The 26,625-nt window shown below is 39.0% G+C and overlaps 1 protein-coding gene across 1 annotated transcript in view; it reads right to left on the minus strand.

Moving 5' to 3' along the window:
• The window catches only part of LOC136713020 (zinc transporter ZIP12), a 33,339-nt gene that overhangs the window by 2,812 nt on the left and 3,902 nt on the right, over nt 1–26,625 (minus strand). The window contains exons 2-11 of the mRNA XM_066689914.1: nt 20,773–21,057; nt 19,719–19,926; nt 18,702–18,874; nt 17,715–17,886; nt 16,862–17,034; nt 6,631–6,783; nt 5,633–5,740; nt 3,687–3,762; nt 1,473–1,631; nt 829–1,016 (exon numbers count right to left, since the gene is read on the minus strand). Of these exons, the coding sequence (XP_066546011.1) occupies nt 829–1,016; nt 1,473–1,631; nt 3,687–3,762; nt 5,633–5,740; nt 6,631–6,783; nt 16,862–17,034; nt 17,715–17,886; nt 18,702–18,874; nt 19,719–19,926; nt 20,773–21,057 (1,695 nt within the window). The remainder of the gene's footprint in view (nt 1–828; nt 1,017–1,472; nt 1,632–3,686; nt 3,763–5,632; nt 5,741–6,630; nt 6,784–16,861; nt 17,035–17,714; nt 17,887–18,701; nt 18,875–19,718; nt 19,927–20,772; nt 21,058–26,625) is intronic.

The following is a 26,625-nucleotide window of genomic DNA, read 5'->3' on the forward strand; positions in this document are numbered from 1 at the left end:
TTCTGTTGTAACCAGGTCAAAAATGCAAATTTGTATATACATGTTGTTTTTTAACATTTAAAATTATGATACAATTTTTATTTAGTTTTTGTTGTTTTTGTCGGGAGTCCTTCCTTGCAACAGCTTGGGAACTCAGTGTCCTATAGTTCACATTGGGAGCTATATTTCACTTATTTTTAATCATTAGGTTGAATATGCAACCCTGGTTATCTGAAAAAGAAAGTAGCTCCCAAAACTGTAAGGTCACTCATGAGCCTTCAGGCTATGGCAAAAGTGGAAGTGTGGAGAAGGTTGTCTGAGTGACAGCGCACAGAGTCCTATCGGGAGCTTTGTTTTGAGTTTATTTCACCACTTCCTATTGTGTGTGTAATGTCCCATAATCCCCTTTAGAAGCTCTTTTCTTTTTCAGATAACCAGAGATGTAGACGCAACCTAACGATTCAAAACATTTAATTTTGTATTACGTTACTGATCACCGGGCTAACCAAATAACATTGTGGCAACACTGTAATAGAAATTATGTTGTGGCAAAACATATTTATAGACTCCAGGGCAAGCTGTCAAAATTTTATAAAATTACATATGTTTAAATTAGTAAAACTACTATAGAAACAAAATATTCCAAATTAAAATATACACATTTAGAACCCCTTTTTAGAGAGATTTTATTTAAACAATAATATTTAAAGGAATTAAATGGGACTGTAATTACAAACACTAAGTTTTATATACAAGCCTTACACCGTTTTGAATTAGATTTTAGATTAGAACACAGGGAAAATGTTTCCCCAAGATTTCAATATTGCTTTTACCGTTGCTTAAACTTACCATTTCCACCAGTGATAGGTATAGGAAGATCCCTGCTGTGACTGTAAATATCCACTGCTGCACCCCTGTGTCTGTTGATACGAACAGCCCAATGTAGAGGCCGATGAAGGCGGTGAGGGCACTGATGAAATTCATTAGCATGGCCCGTTTCACAGAGAGGCCTGAACTGAGCAGCACAGCAAAGTCACCTGCAATAAGAAACGCAAACTGTTATTTGACTGTATTGAATGCTTGAGAAAAGGGAGCATTATTCATAATTCATTCACAACTCAATCATAATGTATAATAATGCTTAAATCGTGGAGGAACAAAGGGTCCTGGACAAAGGTCTTTTAATGACTATTTTATCTGTGAATGAGTAAATTGGCCTAAATTATCACCCATAACCTTTGTATTTTTCTACAAAACCTGCAAACCTGTGACATTTCGGGACTATGAGTGGGGATCACTGAATTAAAGTCCTTATTTCACACCAGATCTACCTTATACTCATGCACGATGAACAGAGAAGATTTATGTAAAGATTAATCGGATGTACCTGGAAACAAATGTGGCCATTGCAAAATAAAAAAGATAAAACATTGTGAACATCTTGTTAAAAAAAAAAAGTTGTCTATGCATGGAGAAGATAAGTTGGAACCTACCCATTTCGTGAGGGATTTCGTGACACAGTATGGCGACAGTGGTGGCCATCCCCGTCTCTGCAGACGACGAAAATGCTGCCCCTACGACAAGACCATCAGCAAAGTTGTGCAGGCTGTCTCCAACAATGACCATGATTGCCAGCAAGGAGAACCGCTGCTCTGAAAACAGAAATGAGGTCACAGAGCCAGAAAAAGGACTGGAGCTTTTAGACACTTCTCAGATGTTCACATATTTTTGTTTCATCATTTTGACGTAGGGCTGGCTTCACAAATCAGAGCTCTGAGGATGAATCACAGATGTTTTCCAACACCAATCAGGTTCTGCGGAGTAAAGCGTAATGAACTAGCCAGTGCGTTGTCGCATAATTCTTTGATTGAAAAGGTTCTTTAAGAGCACATCTCATTAGCTGAGTCTTTAAAAAAAGCAAAAACACTTGTAAATGTGATTTGTAATGTGATTTGCAAAGTAATGTGATTTGCTCTCGAATCTCTCTCTTCACTTGAGGAATTACAGAACAGCAAGCACACTGATGGTCTGAGGAGTTAGGAAATGTGCATCATTTGATTCCAGTTTGAGAGTATCTTATTAATGGAAAGCAATCATTAACGCATGATTCATCATCGGATTTAACTGAGAAACGGATGAGTATCAATCAAGCTATCCTATTGGTTGTGCTTGGAGTACAGTGAAGCATGTTTTCCTCCTCCTTTTAAATGTCCAAAATAGGCAGCCCTAAACATATTCAACAGGCTATGTGTGGTGCTAGATAACTTTTATAATCAATATATATATATATATATATATATATATATACACACATACACACACACACACACACACACACACACACTCACCTAAAGGATTATTAGGAACATCATACTAATACTGTGTTTGACCCCCTTTCGCCTTCAGAACTGCCTTAATTCTACGTGGCATTGATTCAACAAGGTGCTGAAAGCATTCTTTAGAAATGTTGGCCCATATTGATAGGATAGCATCTTGCAGTTGATGGAGATTTGTGGGATGCACATCCAGGGCACGAAGCTCCCGTTCCACCACATCCCAAAGATGCTCTATTGGGTTGAGATCTGGTGACTGTGGGGGCCAGTTTAGTACAGTGAACTCATTGTCATGTTCAAGAAACCTATTTGAAATGATTCGACCTTTGTGACATGGTGCATTATCCTGCTGGAAGTAGCCATCAGAGGATGGGTACATGGTGGTCATAAAGGGATGGACATGGTCAGAAACAATGCTCAGGTAGGCCGTGGCATTTAAACGATGCCCAATTGGCACTAAGGGGCCTAAAGTGTGCCAAGAAAACATCCCCCACACCATTACACCACCACCACCAGCCTGCACAGTGGTAACAAGGCATGATGGATCCATGTTCTCATTCTGTTTACGCCAAATTCTGACTCTACCATCTGAATGTCTCAACAGAAATTGAGACTCATTAGACCAGGCAACATTTTTCCAGTCTTCAACTGTCCAATTTTGGTGAGCTTGTGCAAATTGTAGCCTCTTTTTCCTATTTGTAGTGGAGATGAGTGGTACCCGGTGGGGTCTTCTGCTGTTGTAGCCCATCCGCCTCAAGGTTGTACGTGTTGTGGCTTCACAAATGCTTTGCTGCATACCTCGGTTGTAACGAGTGGTTATTTCAGTCAAAGTTGCTCTTCTATCAGCTTGAATCAGTCGGCCCATTCTCCTCTGACCTCTAGCATCAACAAGGCATTTTCGCCCACAGGACTGCTGCATACTGGATGTTTTTCCCTTTTCACACCATTCTTTGTAAACCCTAGAAATGGTTGTGCGTGAAAATCCCAGTAACTGAGCAGATTGTGAAATACTCGGACCGGCCCGTCTGGCACCAACAACCATGCCACGCTCAAAATTGCTTAAATCACCTTTCTTTCCCATTCAGACATTCAGTTTGGAGTTCAGGAGATTGTCTTGACCAGGACCACACCCCTAAATGCATTGAAGCAACTGCCATGTGATTGGTTGGTTAGATAATTGCATTAATGAGAAATTGAACAGGTGTTCCTAATAATCCTTTAGGTGAGTGTATATATATATATAAAAATCACCAAAGGGCCTTAAATGGTTCAAATGACTTACTGGAGCATCACACATAATTCTCAAATAAATATGTACTAATGAGTTAATACATCTTCTTGTTTGTAGTCAGTTTAATGAATGTAGGTTCTTACTCTTTGGATTTGTAGGCGTGTGTACTTCTGGGTCATCAGATGGCATTTCTGTGCATTCTGAGTCTTCAGGGAGCCCCTGTTTTGTGATAACAAAATTAACAAACACGCTGTCACTTTCAATTTGTATTGGGTACAACACCATATATTGCAACTTAGGATCCCTTAAACATTTCAATAACTAAAGTTCTCACCCTCACGTATTTCATATGGAATAAGCCAACACTGAGCTAATAACAGGTATCATACCCCCCATAGAACTATTTAAGTAGAAATGTCTAAAATGTATGCCAGCATAAACCAAGACTGTGAACCAAGTGACCGGTCAGTGTAAGCGATTTGGAATGGAAGCCTTAAATGCACTCTAGTGTAAGCGAAATGCCAAAATATACAGAATTGGCAAAATAAGATGTGTAATTTGCAATTAATAATGAAAAACACTGTGAAACATAAATTATGGATCACATGCAGGCAAAGGCATGGGCTATTAGTCACTTTCTTTATGTGAACTCTGATTGATTCTGTGCTAAGTTCCAGTCAATATTTATAGTACAAACTCAATAGGTTCATTAGCGTTTGTATTTTTTTGGGGGGGTGAGAATTCATCAGAAGAACTGTGAATCTGGATTTAAGATCGTAAGGTAAGTCACAACCAACAATGGAGTCCATCACTCCATCAGGCTCATCCAGTGTTGAGTAGGTCATTGGTCTAGGAGCCACAACAAGCTGTTTTTTGAAACACCTAATGGCATAAGCTCTTAAACATAGATCAGAGATTATTCTGTAAGCCCAGACCTCTTTCTGTGTCTCCTAACTGCAGTTCTGGCATTTCTTGCACTTGGAATTCTGTATTTGTCCTCTTGTCCTGGTTTCTTTCACTTTATTTTACAGAACAGCAAAGCATTTTGTGTAATGTGGTGTCCAGTATTCCCAAGTGGGTTTGTACTTGATGTACATTTGGTGCTTTTCAATATATTTAGGCTTTCTAGAATCCCTTTTAAAAACAAAGTGTCTGGATGAGGACAATGGTGACATTGTACCGGCCACTTGATATTTTTACTTTCCTTTGAAGATGGCTGCATTTAACTTAACATTTATTTATATTGTATTTTTATATCCTTATCTCTGCCAACCTTTTTAGTTTCCCCAGGTCTTAATCCTGAATGTTGGATTTCCTTTTCTGCCGTCAGACTGTGGTGTATCACTCCTTCCTCCTCAATTTGTTGTCATCTGCAAACTTGACAGGTTTGATAAATATGCCGATGATCTAATGACTTTCATTGATTCACAGTGTTTTCAGTGAAAACAGAGAAATGTGTCACATGGTCCATAGCTGACAAAGTGCTGTTTTCCTCTGTTTATGTTACAGCAAACTTCTCTTTACTAGGTGAAACAGATGTTCTTTAATAAGGAATCTCAATCAGCAGTATTTAGCACCTGGCAGCCAGCAACTTCCGAATAATAAAAATAATTTGTACAAGGATGCCCTCTTAGTCTCAAGAAAAAGCTGCAGCTGGTTTCCAGTGTGACGTGTCTGGGGTGGGTGCCAGGAGATTTCTCATGCTGGGATGCTACGGGTTTAAGTACTGGGAGCCCTTCTGTTCCTTTCACATGGCAATACTTCTCCATGGGGATTTTGTTTTCTGCCAAAGAATTTCCAAGCACACGGGCAGCTTGCCTATGCATATATCTTTTAGATTTACACCTGCTTTCAATCATGAACAAAAATATATACATTTCAGATTTCCCCCAGAAAATACAATATTTCAAATCTAACAAAAAAGTACCCTTTTCATTTTCAAATTTGGTTGTGTTCAATTTTCCTTCCTTCATTGTTTCTGTGCAGTTTAATCAAACGATGTTGTTTTAATTATAATCATTATTATCATTTTGTTAAATCTGGAGGACAAAATTAGATTAAATAGGTCTTGAATGAGAATTATCCTCACCAGCTGCATAGTCGATATGGATTTTCCTCTCTGTGACTGGCCATTGCAGTTTGACTCCAGCGGAAGGTCATGGGAATGACTCAAACGCTCATTTGCAATTGAATGACCCTGTAAGGAAATATCTACAGTTCAACAGACTGAGCCTTTAAAGACACAGTGACCTGGACTCATATCCTCCATAACGTTTAATAGGATTCGCTGGTGTTCCTGTGCCAGTTTAACACCCAGAGGACTTTATTAATTCTTCAGCTAATTAATTCTTCACAAGTCACATGCAGTGGGGTGGGGTAGGGAGGTAGTTATCTGCTACCTGGGACAAGGGAGCAGATTCCAAGGGTACTTTAACAATTGTAAGGCTATGGGCATCTGCTAAGAAATGTAATAATAAAAGGAGTGTACTGCACTAGGAAGGAAGACCTGGTAAATGACCTTTTGGTTTGGATTTGGATTGTACTTTGGACTGATTGCTTGATTGTTTATGCAGTATAATAAACTTTAATGTGAAGGAGTGAAGGAAGGCTCAGGAAGGAGCTAGGAATAGTTTTGGTTTTCTTTTATTTCCCCACTGGGCACTGCATGTAATAAAATCACTGTCCTTTGCACCATATTTCTCCCCATCATGAGTCTGAATTCTGAACACCCCGTCTGTTCAAAGAGCACAGCACCAGGTTCAACCCCCCCCTCAGTGTTAAAATACACACACAAATTATATTATTTAAATCATATAAAGGATAATGTATTTATTATTTACATAAAAGTAAAAACATTTTTTATACTCCTACATATTTTTGCATGTTACACTGAAATGTGCATCCTGAAGATTAGCCTGTTATAAGGAGGAGGAGTCTCTTAATATATGTATCCAATTGCTGGAATTCTTAACAAAATCAAAGACAGAGGGGGGTTTTAATGAACAATATAGCATAACAAAGACAAGCATTAGAAACTATGAATGTGAAAGCATTTGCTTTTCAGGTTAGAAAAGACTGTCAACCTACCTGGTTGTTTGCAGGGACAACAAGAAAGAAAATCTTTTCAATGAGGAAAAAACCATAGATCCCTCCAATAATTCCAAGAATTTTCCAGAGATAGTCTTTGCCTTCTGTTAAAGGCTGATCCTCATGCTGTATGTGGTTGTGAAGGCCTAGGATCTAGGAAAACAGAAATATGTAATTAGAGTCAAACATTATACATGTATACATGACAGTGGCCACTTTATTAGTTGCACCTCCCTTTCCAAGAAGTAGACTGCACAGTCAGAGACAGCATCATGTGTTCAGACTATGCAAAAGCAGGTACTTAGGGATACAGTGTGTGTTCAATTCCAAGGGAGAATGGGCAAGACAAAAAAATGTAAGCAACTTTGAACGGGGCTTGGCATTTGGCACCAGTATGTCAGAAATAAACCCTGTTTTCAAGCACAACAGTGTCACGAGTGTATCAAGAATGGTCCACCACCCACAAAAACGTCCAGCCAATGGCGGTCCTGTGGTCAGAAACAGCTTGTTGATTAAACCGTTAAACAACAGCAGAGTACTAAAGTGGTGCCGAATCACAAGAGGCATTCCACTCCGATCAATGAAAAACAAGAAACTGTGGTTGCAGTGGGCTAAGGAACACAAACAATGGAGGATTGGAAAAGCATTGCCTGGTCTGATGAAACCCAGTTCATGCTGATGGGAGGACCAGGATATGATGAAAACTGCAACTGTCCATGAATCCATCCTGCTCGGTGGGTGTCAAAGCGGGCTGGTGGTGGGATTGTGATGGTGTGGGGTTTGTTTTCATTGTACATTGTCACACTGTGGTGGGTTGCCATGATGCTGGGCTCTTGATATTGGCAGGGCCTCAGGAAAGACACTGGAATCGGTTGTATAGTGCAGTAAGTGTTGGTTTATTATTGCAGTGTAAAAACAAAAGAAAAACAAAACAAAGCCCTAGCTCCTGGTTGAGCCTAACTAAACAGTGAAACAGATCCCTCTCTATAAACTAATCAAAAACAAGGAGTAAGACAAAAGACACACAGCAAACAATCCAAATCGTAATCCAAAACATAGTCAAAGTCCATAAGCAAAAGTTAATTACCAGGTAGTTCTCTTACAATTCTTTGTCTGTTTCACTGCTGCCACTGCTGCCACTGCTGCCACTGCTGCCACTGCTGCCACTGCTGCCACTGCTGCCACTGCTGCCACTGCTGCCACTGCTGCCACTGCTGCCACTGCTGCCACTGCTGCCACTGCTGCCACTGCTGCATTCCACAACAACCCATTCCAACTTCCTGCTTTTATGTGGGAAGTCAGCCAATCAGGGACATTCCCAAGAATGATTCATACTCCCAGGGCTTCTGGGAGGTGTAGTGTTTGCCTGCAGGCCGAGAAATACTATATCCAGCACTACATTACAACATATTGGGTCCCTTGATACAAGAAGGGCATCGTTTGAATGCCACAGGATACCTGAACATCATTGCCGATCACGATCAGGTGCATCCTTTTATTGCAGCAGTGTATCCATCTGCTAATGGGTTATTTCAGCAGGATAATTCTCCATGCCATGAGGCTAGGATTGTCCAAGAATGGCTCCGGGAACATGACAGTGAATGCAGTGGCCTCCCCAGATGAGATGGAACAAGTTATTTGGAGTAGAGATACACTACCAGCCAATTTCGGTAAGCAACATGGGTCAGCATTCCTGTGGCGCTCTTTTGAAACACATTGTTGAGTCCATGCCCTGATTAATTCAGGTTGTTCTGAGGGCAAATGTGGGAGCAACTCGATATAGTGCCCACTCAAGTGAATGGCTTTGCTGTAACTGAAAAATATTATGCTTGCTCCTGAATTGAAATGACAATAATTGTCTTGTAGGCTAGAAAAAGGTTAACAACACTTTGTCACCACACTGAAAATATACATTTGTAGCTCAAACCATTGGTGTAACACAAACCAGTGTATAAAACACGCTAACAAAAAACAGTCCATTTCAATAACATATCAGGAAATGCATAAAGATATGAGCAAAAGCAAACATGCAATATTTATTTTGTTGTAGGATTAAGCTTGAAATATGTATTTTTTAAATACAATAAAAGCACACATTTAAAAATGTAATAACATATATATATATATATATATATATAACTATATTTCCTTTTCAAATCGAAAGACAGCCATTACCGAATGAGAAGAGCCTTCTGACCTGTCAATCAGTGAAAAGCTGCCCAATAGGGGCCCTGCTGGCAGGAGGAAGACCCGCCCCAGGCGTCTGTGCTCCTGACTGCAGCTGCCTACATTTCTTCTTTCACCTCGCTATTGATACACCTTAGTTTTTTTCCCCTTTCCGTACATGCTAAGTGGTGAAGTGTGCTCATCTACTCTTCAGAGTTCAGATTGCTTATTCTCTTCGGAGTATTATTATTCTATACTCTTCGGAGTTCACTCCAAAATATTGCTGCTCTTTGGAGGTAAGTGTACAGCAGGAGTCTCGGTCGGAGCCGGCTTTGGTCCCTCCATTGAGAGGGACTCTGCGATCGTTACTTCCTGTACCATCCTTTTTTCCATATTCAAGCAAATGAAGGAGAAAGGAATGAGGAAGCCTCCTGCGGTTTTGGTCGGCTGACCGTCCCGCCCACTTCCCTTCCCATCCCCTGGTTGGGGAATCCCCACGTTGTCTCTATCTCTGCTGGCGGGAGTCTAAACTGTCAGGCACATCGAGAGCAACACGACCGACCTCCTTCGAACCTCTCGACGACCTTTTGACATCTCGACCAAACTGTCGACATTCTTGACCAAACACGTCGCCCTCAACCACCACTGTCGACCTCTTGACCACAGTTGTAGACCTCCGTCCAACTCTGTCGACCTCTTTAATCAACCTTTCATCGACCTTCCGACGATTCTGTTGACATCTCAACCCTCGACATCGACAACTTCGACATTCAGTTTGACAACATCAAGGTAGACACTATTTCCTGTGAGGGGTTTGGCGAAGTCCTCCTACCCCAGGAACTGTTGGTGTATATTGAAGGTCTGGATGAGGAAGACATCAGGACAGAACTGTCTGGGATGAAGCCTAAAGGGGTGTTTCATTGGTGCTCTGGGTGCCAGAGCAAGCTGCCCTCTGACGATGCCTGGGCACTGAGCATGCCCAGTAAGCACTGACAGGAGACAGGGGCTGCGAGCATTGTTCAGCCTTCATGGAGGCTACACACTGCAAGAGGGACAGGAACTCCACGTTGTCTTAAAGAGCCTCAACGAACCGTTGCAGTGGAAGCTCTACCCACTACTCTTCTGCAGGTTCAGCCCCACGCAAGCCCCCCCTGCGAGTGTCTCCGCAACAACAAGCCAGGCGGCGATCGTCCTCATCCAGGGCTTCACCTGCGAGGGTGCAGTCTGCTTCCACCTCTCCACCTCCTCACAGGCATTCTCCAAAGAGGAGACCATGCTCCTCCAGAAGGAGATCCCCGGGGAACAGACGGTCCCATTCCCGCTCATCTCGGTGCTCTACTCCACAGCAAGTTTCACCATGCCAGTCCCCTCCCCCTAGAAGGCAAGGGGCATCTCCCTCCTGGAGAGAGGAAGAGGAGGAGTTTAAGAGCACAATACTCCAATGATTTGGGGAAGTGATGGAGACCTTGGCCAGTCAGCAGCGCATGCTGAACAACATGTGGGTGTGGCTACTGTTAACAGAGGACACCCCAGTCCCCCCCCAGCTATCGCCGCTACCTGAGGAGACGCTTTCCCACATGGGTTCTTGCTCTGACATCTCAGAGTTCAAGGCACTGATGCGGCATGCAGCAGAGGCAGTGGAGATTCCCTGGTCCCCTCAGGAGGAGGTGCAGAGAAATAGGCTTATGAGGGAAAAAGCCTCCAGACCCTCGGAAGCCTTGCCCCTCTTCGAGGATTAAGAGGGTATTGTCCAGTCCACCTGGAACCGGCCAGCATCTGCTCCTGTGACTTCGAGGTAGGCAGATGCGATGTACGTAACGACGGGGGCGGACCAGAATGGCCTGGGATCCATCCCAACAATAGGAGACTCGGTGATCAGACTGGTACATGCTAATGCGTTGTTAGGCAAAAAAACACTCTGCGGGAGATGTGGAGGAGCTGGAGCTTGTGTCGGCATATATGACGGACTTGCTGTGAGAGGGAGGGAAAGATCAGCAAAGCCTCCTCTGAGGCCACAACAAACCAGTGGCCTGCAGCCTGAACAACGCTGCTGAAGCTAGCTGCAAGTGAGGGGTAAGATTAGGCTCTCCGGCTGGAGAACCCCAACAGCCCCCTGTGAAGCTGCAGTAACATCCCTGAAAGGACACGGCCGCCATCAACAACCCCACCACCCCCATCTCCCTGGAAACAGGAGGCGGTCCCCTGGGCATGGACGCTTTTGTTCACCCATGGCCGCAGGAACTGCTGTACACTTTCCGTCCATTGCCACGTCTTCAACTGACACTGGAGAGGATTCACCACGACGGAGCTCAAGTCCTCCTGATCGCCCCCTGGTGGCTGAGACAGTTGTGGTTTGCGACGTTTGCACAGACGATCAATGCGGATCCATGGCAGCTTCCACTTCGACAGGACTTGTTGAGTCAAGCAGAGGGACTGCTGTGGCACCCCAACCCTGCACAGCTGCAGTTGTGGGTTTGTCCCCTGAAAGGCACCGCCTAATGTCTATGGGGCTGCCTGTTAATGCTGTGGAAATGCTGCAGTTGGCCAGGGCCCCCTGCACCAGGGCCCAATATACTTATAAGTGGTCAGCCTTCCAGTGCTGGTGTCTAAAGAGATGTGAGGATCCGGTTTCATGCCCCATGTTGACCACCCTGTGCTTCCTGCAACAGCTGCTAGAAAATGGGAAATCTGCATCCACTTTGAAGGTTTATCTGGCTGGCATCTCAGCATGCCATAAGATTGACAATGTGTCCCCAGGAGCGCATTTCCTGGCAACCCATTTTCTGAAGGGTGTGAGACGTTTGAGACCACCAATAAAGGACACAATTCCAGCCTGGGACTTGGAATTAGTTCTGCAAGGACTTAGCGGTGCTCCCTTTGAGCCCATCTCCACAACGGAACTCCGCTTTCTCTCGCTCAAGGTAGCCTTCCTTGTAGTGATAATGTCAGCAAGGAGAATTAATGAAATTTACACCTTTTCTGTGAATAAAGCCTGTCTGATCTTCTCAGGAAGCAGCGACAGAGTTACTCTGAGGACGAACCCGGCCTTCCTACCCAAGGTCGTGTCGGCGTTCCACATAAATCAACCAACTGTCCTGGAGTCTTTCCATCCCCCTCCACATACATCGGATGAGGACCACAGGCTACAACGCTCTGCCCTGTCTGGGCTTTGAGGTGCTATATGCAGAGGACTGCGCAGAGCTGCAAATCCAACCAGCTGATTGTCTGCTATGGTTCCACCACCAGAGGGAGGCCGGTTTCAAAACAATGACTGGCACACTGGGTGGCAGACGTGATCTGGCTCACCTATGAGACTGCTAAAGCCTGAACAAATCTCAGCTCTCTCAACAAGGGGACAGGCCACGTTGTGGGCTCTCTTTCACGGTGCCACACTTGAAGACTTGTGTAATGCTGCGACATGGTCCGGTCAACAGACCTTTACGAGGTTCTACTGCCTCAACATGGCGGACCGACTGCGCCTAAGCTTGTGCACCCAGGTCCTTCAAACAGCTGACCCTCAGGCGCCTTGAGGCTCTACTATGCTTGCCATGATGGGATTGGGCTTAAATCAGGTGTCAGGACTCGTGACAGCTCTGGTATAGTCTTCCCATTTGGTAATGGCTGTCTTTCGATTTGAAAGGGAACGATAGGTTATTATCATAGCCCCAGTTCCCTGTAAATGAAAGACAGCCATTACCCGTCGGGGGTTGCTCGGTCAGACGACCTTCCCGATGAAGAAATGGCAGGCAGCTGCAGTCAGGAGACTCTTCACAGATAGCGGGGGCGGGTCTTCCTCCTGTCAGCAGGGCCGCTATTGGGCAGCTTTGGTGCATGTTTTCACTGATTGTCAGGTCAGAAGGCTCTTCCCATTCGGTAATGGCTTTATTTCTTTTTCAGGGAACTGGGGTTATGATAATAACCTATAGATATATAATATATTGTTTTGTTATTGATATTGTATTATTGTACATTGTTGTATACTTAGGGCTTTCTTGTAAATGTATAATTACACTAAAGAACATTAATAGCTCAATCTCGCATTCTTACAATTTGTCTTTTAAACATTGTTATACAAAATTTAATCATTTGTACCACCATTTACAGATTTACATGTTTCATTTTAAATTTGCCTTTTACAGAATATGCATTGATACTTAATATCTATGGAAACCAAAAAATCATGGCAGGCATATTAGGCTCTTAATTAGGAAGCAGACAGTTGAACAGCTATTGATTAATGGTGGAAGGAAGATACAGAGACAAAAAAACATTTATACATTTGGAGAAACATCTTGTATATTACTGGAGACTTTCACAGCTGGTTTTAGTTGGCTTTGCTCAACCGTTTTGCCCTTTTCTTGATTGAGAGAGCTCAGACTCTATCCCTTGCATATTCTGGCACATTGACAAAACCAGAACGATTGACACGTCTGTATGCAGGCTTATGTTCTTAAAGTCACATTGAAGCCATTCCAGATCAAAACAGTATTTGAAGTAAAATAAATAAAGAGTTGCTGTAGGTCGAAACAAATTGAATCATTGTGGGGAGGCATTCAACCACCAGTGGAAATATTAAATTATGCCACAGTGCCCCCTCACTAATTGGAGGCTGTTATAATTTCTCCAAATCACTTTCATACGATTTAATTTTGGACTGGCAGGACACATTTTTGAAGGTCTGGGTACATACAGAAGATTGCATTGCCTTCACTGATCAGAGGTGGAATCTACTAAACTGTACCTTTCCAAACTCTCTTCTTCCAAATACAAATTGGAGATACACACTCACAAAGCCTAACAAAATAATAACCATTAAAGACAAAACACACTAAAATATATGGAAAGTTAATTAGACATTTGCATTAAAAGGACATTTGACCTTCCTGTGAAAAGCTAAATTACAGACTTGTACCCAATTTCTATTTATTTTATTCTCAGTTACCACTTTCTATTACATATACAACAACATGACAAACAGACACATTTTCAATTTGGTCTAGAACACTATTTAAAATACTATTAAGGAATACAGAGAAATTAAGTAGTTAGATTCTCAGCCTCCCATTCAGGGACATAGAATCAAAGCTCATCAAATGCAATCTGTTTAATTTAATGTATGGATCATAGTAGAATTGACCAAAATTGAATTGAAAAGAGAAAAGCCCTAGGGAGATTTAGTATTGGTTAAAGTCCCAGTTTTTCTTTTTATAAAGAAACAATGAAATTATATTTTGTCCAAAAATATCTTGAATTAATTTACATGACAAGTTGTACAGTGTATGTTCTTGCATTTTTTTCAAAAACAGAATATAAAGTACCTGAAGTAACTGGGATAAAGGTAGGCTAAACAATACATAGTATACAACTATTACAAACTTGCATGTATTTCTAGAGTAGAAGAAAGGAAATCTAGTTTTTTATACAGTGGCTCACAGAAGTATTCACCCCCTTGGATTGTTCCACAATTCATTGTGTTACAACATGAAACCAGAATGGATTTATAAAAAAATATTTAATTTGTAAATTGTTCTAAATGAATTACAAATACAAAACAGAGAATAATTGAATGAATAAGTAATCACCCCCTTTGCTATGACACACCTGATTGAGCTGTGGTGAAACCAACTTTCTTTAGAAGTCATATAATTAGTGGAGTCCACCTCTGTGCAATTAAGGTGTGTCACATGATTTCAGGTTAAATACACCTGTCTCTGGGAGGTCCCACAGTTAGTTCCTAACAAAAACTACATCATGAAAACGAAGGAACATTCAAATGAAATCCAGAATAAGGTTCTTCAAAAGCACCAATCAGGGGTAGGATATAAGAACATTTCCAAGACATTGAATATCCCCCAGAGCACAGTAAAGTCCACTATTAAGAACTGGAGAAAATATGGCACAACTGTGAATCTGCCTAGATCAGGCCATCCTCAAAAACTGAGTATCCGGGCGAGAAAGGCACTAGTCAGGGAGGCCACCAAGAGGCCTATGGCAACTCTAAAGGAGTTACAGTCTTCCACGGCTGAGCTGGGAGACACTGTGCAGACTGTAACAATAGCCCGGGAGCTTCACAAAAGTTTTGGTTATAAGGGATTTGATTCCATTCGAAGTGCAGTGGTTCTGTTCCCTGTTTTTTATCCTCAGCTTTGAATACTTGACATCATGTCCAATGTGAAATATACAATCATGCTTAAAAACTTCTGTCCCTTTCCAATTATCTTTATCACATAATACAGAATGTGTCTCATTATAATAGCTTAGTATGTAAAAGACAGAAGCACATTTTTATGTTGTTTTATCTCACTACTGATAATATACTGGAAATTGAAATTAAGCATTCAATTGCATAATTATGAGAAAAGAGTGAGCATCTTTTTTATTAATGAATGTATGCAGATGTGATCAAGGTGTTAATTCAGCGATTTGTAATAAGCAACAGACTCACTTTTTTCTCATCTGAGACACAATTCCAGTCATAATGAAGAGGATGATGGACTAAAAGATAATGTCTCTTCCAATTGATTGTGTTAATTAATACTTTATTGTAATACTGTACCAGTACAAATACTTTTGCTACAAATCTGCCATTTCCCTTCCCACTTGGACTGTCTGACTTTGATAACCAGAACGTCATTAAGTTTTCTCAAATGTTTTGATAAGAACCCCCCACCTTCCCCTCAATCTTCATTCAACTTTCCATTTATGATTTAGGTGACAGTTCATGCAGTAGGTTCACTTACACTAAGCGGTTTAAAGCACCTCATCATTTGACTTCTTTCCATTTTGAAATAATAATACTTTGCATTTATATTTCACATTCTGTCTTGGGGAATTCCGAGGCGCTTTACAAATCGGACAGTGCAGCTATCTGCAGAGTGTTGTAGTTCAGATATCTCTCGTTAACTGCTCAACAACACATCATATAAGCATAAAAGTTACAAAGTTTTGCAATTAGGCACTTACAATTTAGGTGAAATTTAGATTGGGGCAGATTGTTTGTAGCATTAGCATAATTCCAGATCACCAGGGTTAGCAATTCTACTCTCAGGGGTGATTGGAAATATTTTTATTTTGGAAAAAATCTAACATTATATTGCCACGAGATTTTCTTACTAATGTTCCACAAACAACTAACATCAAAGTTTAAACCACCACTTCATGGTTAGACAATATTTGACTAAGTGTATTTATAATATGATATACTCTTGTTAATAATGAAATACAGTATTGTGCTTTATTAACATTACGAATTGAGGTGCTGCTAAAAAATATTACATTCCAGAATAGAAAAGACAAATACTCACCTGTAAATTAAACAAAAAATGTTTTTGTTTTACACATAATTCAATATTTGTGGTCGAAAACCATATAATTTTTTTAAATATTTAAACAATCAGCTTTTTATAGCACATACAAAAAGCCAAGCATGACAATATGCTGATACTCAGTTTATATTAACAATGAATAATTGATGCAAATATCTTGTTATGAATGTGATTGCGCTGTCCAGAGTGGTTACCCAGAGCTTGCTGTGTACATGTGTCACTCTGCTGGAATCATCCCATTTCCGCAAAACAACTGTATGAAATATTTATTATGCAGTTATTTTTTCAATTCACATGAACTGGCCTTAATCTGCCCGAGTGTCGTTTAGCTTCCAAGATCTGATCCAGTCCAGGCTACTGGAAGCCTTAGCTGCTAGGTAGTTTAATCCACTGATGTTCTTAAATGTTTAGGTGTCACCAGAAAATGTTGTCACTGAGACACTGGAAATAAGGACCAAGACTGGTTAAACTGAATCTACTGTAATCTAGAAATGTCCCTTGTAAATCCTGAGCATCTTTTTTTTATGAAAACGCCAGTTATTGTGTGAATTATTTGTTACAAAGAGCCTCTATATATTAATGTATGCACATACAAATAATACAAGAAAGAAGAGTATACTTTTAAAACAGAGCATTAAAAGTAAATCCTATATAGCTGTTTCACAATCTTGAGGAGATACAAATATGCATTATATGTACACCAAAGCCAATCGGTGTAACGCTAATGGAAGACAGCTTACCTGTGGTATAAGATGAAGAAGTGCATCACCTGACAGTGTTCCTACAGCCAGACCCACAAAGAGCTGCAACACCAGAGTGTATGTCTCCTGGCAGGAGTTAAAAAAGATGAGCGCAATGCCGAGCATTGAGCCCACTGTGATGATCAAGATAGCCACTGTGCTGTAGCCATACTCTGTGGAGAAAACAAAACAACCATTACTACATATGTAACAATCTATCTACGTATGTATATATCGACCAATAGCGCTACGTCCCATCCCTTTTCTTCATATTTTTATTATATATGAACAGCATGTATAAATATTAAACGCTTTTCCTATTTATGTCACTAAGCATTGTTAGCCTTATCTCTTTATTTCACAATGTGTCACGTGTTCACTGCTGCCCAGGTATGAATCATATTAATATTAATCTTCTACATGTAATCCAAGCAGTCAGGTTCAAGCAGGTTTCATAATATTTTTTTTTGTGGCATTTGTTATTTTATTAGGATATTTTTTCTTCTTCTTATAGATACATCTGTTTTAATGATATTGAATGATTCTCCTTAATATTATACATTTTAAAAGAGATTATTTTTTGAATAGTTGAATAGTATTCCAACAATTAATATAATTGTCTTAGTATAACCCATTTGTTTGTGTGTGTCCATATAGAAAGTTTATACTGGGTAAGACTTAAAATGCCTCAGACTTTGTTTTCTTTGGGCACATTTAAAAACGTTCAAGTTGTATAATAATAAAACAAGTTATGTTACAGATTTACTTTACTTTATTATGTATGCCATTTAAAAAAGTTGACTCCATCCTCAGGCTGTTGATCAGATACACTCATATGGCACAGCTCACTCACTCTCAATGGCACTTGGTGGGGAACTTCTGAGGTTTTGTTCTCTGGTTTCACAGACATCACCTAGCAACTGCTGGATGATTGCTGGACAAATGTGTCTGAAGTGTTCTTTCGAGATCAAAGAGTGGTGATCCTGCACAAAAATCTCCACAAGCTGATTGGCTGAAAAACAGACCTGTTTAAGCAGAGGAGCTACATTAATTTTATAAGGTGATGGTAATAATAAAATGAAACTGCATGAATGTCACTTTTTTCTCTTAACGTTTCCTTCATAAAAATTCCAAACAGCATAGTCCTATGGAAGTAACATGTATGACGCTTGAAAAGGCACAGGAGAAATGATATTGTGATGAATATGTTTCAGTCCTGAATGAATTATATTACTTCATATTTCACATAAAAAATATTAAATACATTACTTAAAATAAATGGGTGTTTGCTAACAGCCACAAATAAGGGGTTAATAGATACCCATAACGAAGTGACTCATGAATTAATGTTTTATAAAAGTTAACATACAATAAAACATACTAGAATGATACAGTGTTTAAGAGAAACTCTTTTATTGAGGGTGAATGTGCACCTTCCAACCACCATTATCATGGACTAGTTTAGGAAATTGTGTTCAGGAGAACATTCCATTATATGGAAATAGAGAGCGAAATGAGTCTGAAGAATTTAATATGTGTGCTTTTCACTAACAACCTAAAGGAAGCTCATTTAAGTCTTATTTATGACACTGAAAATAATGTATGCTTTTATAATGTTCACTTTTCTAAATTTTACTAGATATACTTAAAAGTTTGGGACTTTGCCGCTAACATTAATCAGCATGAAGATTACAGTATCAGTATCCTTCAGAAATGGAATTGTATTCTGTAGTACATCAGACAAATTCAATACCAGATTATCTGCCACAGAATACACAAGCATGCAAGGCACCAGAATCACATGAATACTTATTCTAGTTCTTTCTCTGGGGGTGTTCACCTGTGTCCAGTCTACGTTTTGGTCTCTAGCTTCTTCAGTGCAGCTTGCTTGCCTATGTATTGGAAATTGGAGATTTCTTGTGTCCCTAGGCAGCCTGGAAGTCGCACTTCTCCTCTTTCGGTTGTGGTCATGGCTTCCTCCTATACCGAGCTGGTGCAAGAGATCCTCAAGATCTAAAAATTGATCAGGAGACAACTGACAGACTAAGCATTTAATTAAGCATACAGGTTATCAATCCCCCCAATCTCTATAGGGTCCCAGTACAGTTCAACATTTGAATTCACATTTTTGCTGAGTGAAAGCATGTTATTTCAGTGATCATTTTGTTTTCCTCGAAGGAAATGGGATTGGAATAATCTTTTTTTTTTAATCAACTCAGTAGTTTTCTTAAACTTTAGAAAAAATTAAATGATTTGATAAGACAAATGAAAGATCCAATGAAAGGGCCATTAAAAGAACAATTTGATCACAACATCCTCCGAATCTTCTTTTTGGGGCTTGGTGACTTTAATTATGTCATATATCTTAAAATGATCAAGCAAGGGTTGTCATTCTTCATTTATGTGACAGGACCTGTGTGGGTGTGAACTAAGTCAAGAAGACTCAAGATCACAATACCTAAATAAATCATCGCTAAATATAATAAAAATAAAAACATTATAACAATAACATAAGTCACTCTGAGAACTGGAGATAAAAGCAGTTAATCCTGCAAAGCTTGGAGTCTTTGAAGGGGAATATGGAAGTCTGCTGCTCCACTGACCGTTATTTAACTGGTATGCCCACACTGAAATGTATATGACCCTGCAAGCATTTGACATTGCTGGACTTGTACATGAATATAGGTGTGGAGCTGACAATTGTGCATCAGTAACCACCAACTCCATCACTTCCAATAGGAAGATTTTACTTGGGATTAATTTTCAGAGAGGAAGGAAACCTCAAGGCATCACAAGGCAAAACTTGGGAGAGATTATAATAAAGTTAACTTTAACCAGCCATTATGAGAAAACTTACCCATGGTGCTTAAATCACTGGTGCGGTTCAGAGCCTGGAATATGTAATCTGTGAAAAATCCTGGGGAGGGTAATTTCCGCTTGCTAAAGCACTGCCCCCTGAGAATGTGACTTATGATTGCAGCGGAGAGTTTTGGAACCATTTGAACATCAGCGCCCTGGCTATTCATAATGTTTGCTTCCTCCATTAACGAAGATGCATCTTTGCACTGAGGAAGTCAAAATACATCATTGCCAGGTTAGAAACAAATAATTATTCAGAGTGAAAATAACACCAGATTTCCAAGAGAAAATAAATTACATTCAAATTTTAATGTTCATTACAGGAAACGCAAATCAACCAAAATGTCCTGGTTCATTAACAATAATACTTTTAAAGCATTTTGTCCCAGTGCTAAAGATACTCCATATTTTTGCAATTAGGGTCAAGCTGCAATAAATATATGTGTTTCATCCTGTTTCCTACAATATAATGTGTACAGTCCTAACACCTTAGAAAGCACACTGACAATCCAGTCAGAAACTCCTACAATAGTTGACCTCAACTCTAGTGCTGGATGGCTGCACACCAGCAGGTTTTACAACTCATGAATACTATAACAAGTGGTCCTGTTAAAGGTGTGTTAAACCAGGTAGTTATAAGCTCAAGGTGGAAGGAACACCTGAAGACATGCCAGTCCTGTTCTAGAAGCTTGAACTAAGCAGCTGAATCTTGTTTCATTAAGTGCCACTTGAAAATATCACACAAATGAATAGAGATAGTTTGTGAAAGGTAGATTCAAATCTGCCCGGTTTGCAATTAATAAACTTATTTAAATGGATTTATCTAATATGCATCAAGCATCCACTTTCTGCACCTTTAGAAACGATGCAGGTCTTAAAAATCACTTTGTGACCAACATCTCAAGCTTATCGAAAGTTATACTGTAATCTGTGAAGACAATGTTTTTCACTAGGTTTTTGCAAACCTTTCTCTAGGGCAGTGATATCATCGATTATTTAATGTGCTTAATCTCTGCAAAACAGAAGGTAAATCGAAGTAAATCTGGGCTCACCTGATTTTTTGTGGAGGACTGGTAGTGCTGGCTGATAAGTTGCAGGATGCTTTCTGTTTCATTTTGGGAAAGGAATCGATCGTTGTCCTTGTGATTTACATTCAAAACCGCTGAAAGGTAGTACTGATAATCCTGCGGAGTAGCTGATGAATTTGATGTACAGAGATCTCTCATGTTAATGATGTAGTAAAGAAGAACCATTGAAATCCTATGAAAATCGTCCTCATTGATATACTCATTGGTATCATCATCCAAAACTGAAAACAGCACATCTGGTGTAAGGCACTGCAATAAAAAAGACACTTAGCCAAACTTGAACACAGATTTATTGTGCTTCCAGATTGTTAATGAGTTGTGTAATCACAGGGTTCAGAAATCACCTGGCTTTAAAGTGACTTTTCCTGTATTATACAGTACTGAGCAAGGATTTGTTCAGTGATTTTGCTACTAGCATCCCCACTTACCTAAGATGTGATAAACAGAAATATAATTTAAACATTTAAAATTAAGGTATGTGAGAAGGAAAAAGGAGAAAGCAAAACTGGACAACAATGCATAGTGAAACACAAAAGTGCACTCAGACACAGAATCTACAGCACCTCTTCCAACAAACTGGATATCTCTAACTTGGAAGTAATTAAGAAAGGCAAACCCCTGGAGTCAATGCATAATCATAAAATGAACACAAAGAACCATCATCAAACTTCAACAACTCACAAATGACTCATCTTAAATCTCATATGGGGTTTGCGACAAAGCATGTAAATGATACTGCAGACATGTGGCAGAAGGTTTTGTGGTCAAATGTGACAAAAACATAACCGATTTAATTTAAAGCATTACATCTGGCAGAAAAACAACACAGCACACCACCCACTCAACACAATCCCAACTGTGAAGCATGGTGGTGGCAGGCATCATGTTATAGGTTTGTTTCTCATCAGCAAGGACTGGGAAGCTTGTCAGGATTGAGGGGGAAATGGGATACTGATGTAGGGGGCTGAGTTTTTATGCAATCAGTACATTTCAACTGTTGGTGACATAACAGTGTTAAGTCTGATCATAAGCATTTTGTGAAAAATAAAATAATAATAATAATAATTTATATATATATATATATATATATATATATATATATTTGTAATTCAGCACAATGTGAAATTTGTGGTGGGCTGAATACTTTTTCAAGGTACTGTACTTATATGAAAATGTATTGATTTCTATAAAGTAGCAGAAGTAAGCATAATTTTTTTACCTTGCATCCAAATCATGCCTTGTTTACGTGAAATTCTCTACAAAATTCTATATTGATATCACAAAACGCAGGACTCTTAACCACATGATGTTGTGATTTCTTGGTGAAACCTGTAGTGAAAGTATGTACATGAATAAGTGATTGTTGACAGTGTGGATGAAAAATGTTTCACCAGGTTTGTGTCGGTTCTTAAAATGAGAAATACAGGTTCTAACGACATTTTCAAAAGAAAATGTTTCTGCAAGTGATAAATCCAGATTTTCAGTCAGCTCTGGTGATGACTTTGAATGTATTTAATGTGAATCTAACTATTTCTGTTATAATCTGTAATATAGCTATATAATCCATAATATATCTTTTTACTAAGTAGCTATCAAAATCTATATTTCTTGCTCGATATCTCAATTATAATTGATCCGAATAATACACAAAGTTATAATCTTGTTAAATATAGTGCATTGCCATGAACTAGTACTTCCAAGCCATCTTAAATGCCAACTATCCAGATACAATTTCACTTTTACAAAGGTCTGTAGAAGCTGTGCACAATGACGTTAGTATAATAAAAACCAAATAGCCATAAACAAAAACAAACCCCTTAGCTACTCATAATCAATTCTGATCGTCCTGAAAAGCTACATAGCCTGTTGAAAGGGAATATAGTATACCATTATCATTATTACTACTACAAGTAATAACCATTTTAGCATATACACTACCGGTCAAAAGTTTTAGAACTCCGCTATTTTTTCAGTTTTTATTGAAATGAAAGCAGCTCAATTCTAGTGAATAACCTGAAATGGTACAAAGGTAAGTGGTAAACTGCCAGAGGTTAAAAAAAAAAGTTTAGGTTAACAAAAACTGAAAAATAATGTACATTTCAGAGTTATATACTGTGTTACTACACCCTCTTAAGCATTATTTGGCAGTGTTACACGCAGCTCCTGTGCATAGAAGTTATACTGTGTTCCTACAATGCACACATCGTTTGAAAGCTTATTCTCTTGGGTACCAGCGCGTTTCAATCTCAAACACATCCGATTTACAGTTTCCGTGTCGCCCGCCGCCATTCAGAGCCCGGGGGGTAAACGCGCAGTCTGCTCTGGTGGGGGGGGTCTCATTCAGACGGTCACAGATCACTCGGATTTCTTTGCAAATAGGCTTGTTTTGTTCAGAACAACCTAACGATGAATCCAGTATATATTATTTGATGTTCTATGAAACACAGACCAGTTATATAAAATCATTGTGTATTAGTTCACTGTAAACAGTTTTCCATCTTGACATTTTGAGCTCTCTACGGGTTTGTGTTGCTTCTACCAAAACCTGGATGGTCTTGTTTTGATCATTAGACTGTCTGGTTCCAGAATATGTCATAATTGTCAATATTTTCTGAGATTTACCAAGTATCCCCCCACCCCCCTTTTAAGAATGCGGAGGGGGGTGTTTAAATGCCGGGGGAGGGGGTATTAAAACCAAATTTTTCACATCAGAGAATGCTTCACATGGTAAGAAAGCTGAGAGTCTGCGTACATTTCAATAATAACTGGAAAAATGTAGGTGTTCTAAAACTTTTGACCGGTAGTGTACATTATCTTTTCCCTATAGTGACTTTAATTGAAAAGACATTTACTTAATCAGCTGTTTGCCAAAATAAAACATAGCACGATTTACTATTTATTGCAAACAAATATCATATCTATATATAAACAATGATTAGTAGAAACACATTATTGAGTTTGTCAGTTATAAATGTTTAAAAACATTTTTTGAAGAGTAATACTATTTTATTTTAGTAAATTAATTTCTATGAATTAAATCAACATCTACTAGAGTGTATATTATTATAATCACAGGGGAAATGTAAGATTGTGTATAAACTATAAAGAATGTATTGCTTTTTTCACCATATAACATTTCATTAAGTACTTTACAGTAGTTATTTAAACTTGTTTTCTGACACTGCATCTGCAGGGACAACAGTCTCAACATTTCTTTAATTGTGCCAATTGTTGAAAAGCCACAAATATTCATAATTATAATTACGATTTATTTTTGTAACCAATAATAATAACCAATAATAACCAATCACCAACATGATTGGTGCATATCTACCACTCAGCAGTTTTGTTTACTGGTCCAATTATTATTATTCCATATACCCAACCATTAATTACATTGAAAAATGTATTGTGGGTCAAGTAAATTATACATATGCTAATATTCTTAAATATGACTTAAAACATTAAAACAGATCAGAATAAGTGACATGACATATTCATGTGTTTATCCTGTGGTATTCATACATTAATTCATGAGGAATAACACCACCTTATTTTAAAGTTTGTCAAAATCTCTACTGTATCAAGTTGATATGAATTATGATTTGAGATTTTTATTATGACATTTCTATAGTTGGATGGATAGTGTTCTTTCAATTTAAAAGAATGACTAGATTACACAAACCACTGAAAGGTCCTAAAGTAGACTATTTTATTTGAGTTTGAACTCCATGTCTCTGGAAAAAAATGTTCTTGCTATAAGTAAACTATTTTATTTGCATTAAAAAGAAAATCTATAAAAGCCCACACAATTGATTTGTTTAGATATCCACCCTCTGAGTAAATAAGCCTTTTTTCCTTGGTCAGCTTATCATTATTACTGTTGAAGTTTTTTAGTTTTTTTACTGATGCGATTTATTTATATACAGGATGAAGTTCAAGGTACCTATTGGATTTTACACCTCTCAGCCAGGGGCCTAATCATTAAACAGAAGCTATGCTGCAAAAACGTTGGATAAAATAAACACTATTATAAGCGCTATTAAGTATTAATCCTTGTCTCTTTCATTCATTCTTTATCGTCAGATGCTTTAGTTTGGTGTTTATAGAGATGCACTGTTGTGACCCAGACCATCTAAGCTACACAAGCTTTGCTGCTGAAGTTACAGGAAAAAAGACAACCCCCCCCCCCACCCCACACACACACACACACACACACACACACACACACACACAAATGGTTACTCAGCAAGATCGTCAGTTTCATGTTATGAATATAGACTATATATTCTAACATGTTTCTAATGATAAAAGTACACATTTCTCAAAGCACAATTAAGACATCTTGAAATTGATTGCACCAGAGCTATACATTTTAATGCTAAACAAAATAGTCAAGATTTGAAGAATTAAAAGTAAAGGTCAGTTGAAAAGTGCTTGTGATAATGAGTGCAAAACTTCAAATTCATGGTGGAAACTGAAATTTTGTGCAAGCTTAAAAGCAGCATACTGCAATCAGGAAGATCATCAGGATTGAAATACACGACTATAGTTAACAGAACATGAACAGACTGCATTGATCCACCTTAAACCCAGCCTTAACTGATGGCAATATGGATGCTCACATTGTGGATTAGTGGGAACTGGTGTGTGGAGATTGGAGGCTGACAAACAGAGACTTGTATAGCAGGTGTTAAATGAGGACAAGGACCTCAAGCTCAATTAAGGGTTCCCACACAAATCAACTGAGAAGCCATTCATACATTAGTATAAAATCTGTATATTATAAAAGGACACTAAATCAAGGTCTGAAAGAATAGGCAATCTGAGTGATGCAGGACAATTCAACAATGCAAAGCTGCATAAATATCACTCTTCTTTACAAAATACACCATCTATCTGTAATAAAGAGATTTACAAATGTAAATAGAATATGTCAGCGATTACATAAAACCATTTAATATAGGGAAACGACCCACATTTACTTAACACTAGTTATCTGTGCAGGTTAGCTATCACAAGATAAAACTGATGGAAAGCAGCAACTAACCACTATATAAAAAACGGGAAGCAAGGTATACATTCACAACATGTTCACCAATTATAGCAGCAAATACACCATATACAAAAGTAAGGAATACAAGTTGCATAGTCCTCTGAACCAGAGGCGTCATTCAAATACATTTTTTGGGGGGGCAGTCAGAAAAATACAAAATCTTAAAAATATTGGGTATTAAATGCACTCCATCTAGGGTACTCTATTTATCAATGTTATACAAAATGTAGGGAGAAATAGACAAAGGGCTGGATTAAATCAAAACTTTGTCACACCCACTAGTAGAAAACTACAAACCTGTACATCATAGTTGTTACATTTATGAAGAAGAAAGAAGGTAGCATCTAACTAAAAATGAAGCAGCCGTGTAGTTTTGATTTAATCCCAGCCAAAGTCTATGTAATTTACTATTTTTGTATTGAATTTACACATCAAAAAATTACTTATTAGCTTTAAAAAATGTATCATATCTCCCTCAAAAATATTAAATTCTGAGTTAAATGTTTTTAAACATACTTGTCTGGTCAATCATTTTAAAATCAAATAAGGCGTAAACATTACAGTAAAAGTATTGTAACATGCCACCGCACCTATTATGGGGTTAATTGGGGAAAGGCAGTGCGGTGGGGAGGGGCACAGAGAAGGGATAAAAGGGAGGAGGAAGCAGAAGGAGGGGGCAATTTGTTCTGTTCAGATTGTCTATCCTCTGTGTGTAACACTGTGCATCATCAATAAAAGCTGTTGTTCGACCTGTCATGAGT

The sequence above is a fragment of the Amia ocellicauda genome, chromosome 2 (genome assembly GCF_036373705.1).
Source record: "Amia ocellicauda isolate fAmiCal2 chromosome 2, fAmiCal2.hap1, whole genome shotgun sequence".
Classification (NCBI taxonomy): Eukaryota; Metazoa; Chordata; class Actinopteri; order Amiiformes; family Amiidae; genus Amia; species Amia ocellicauda.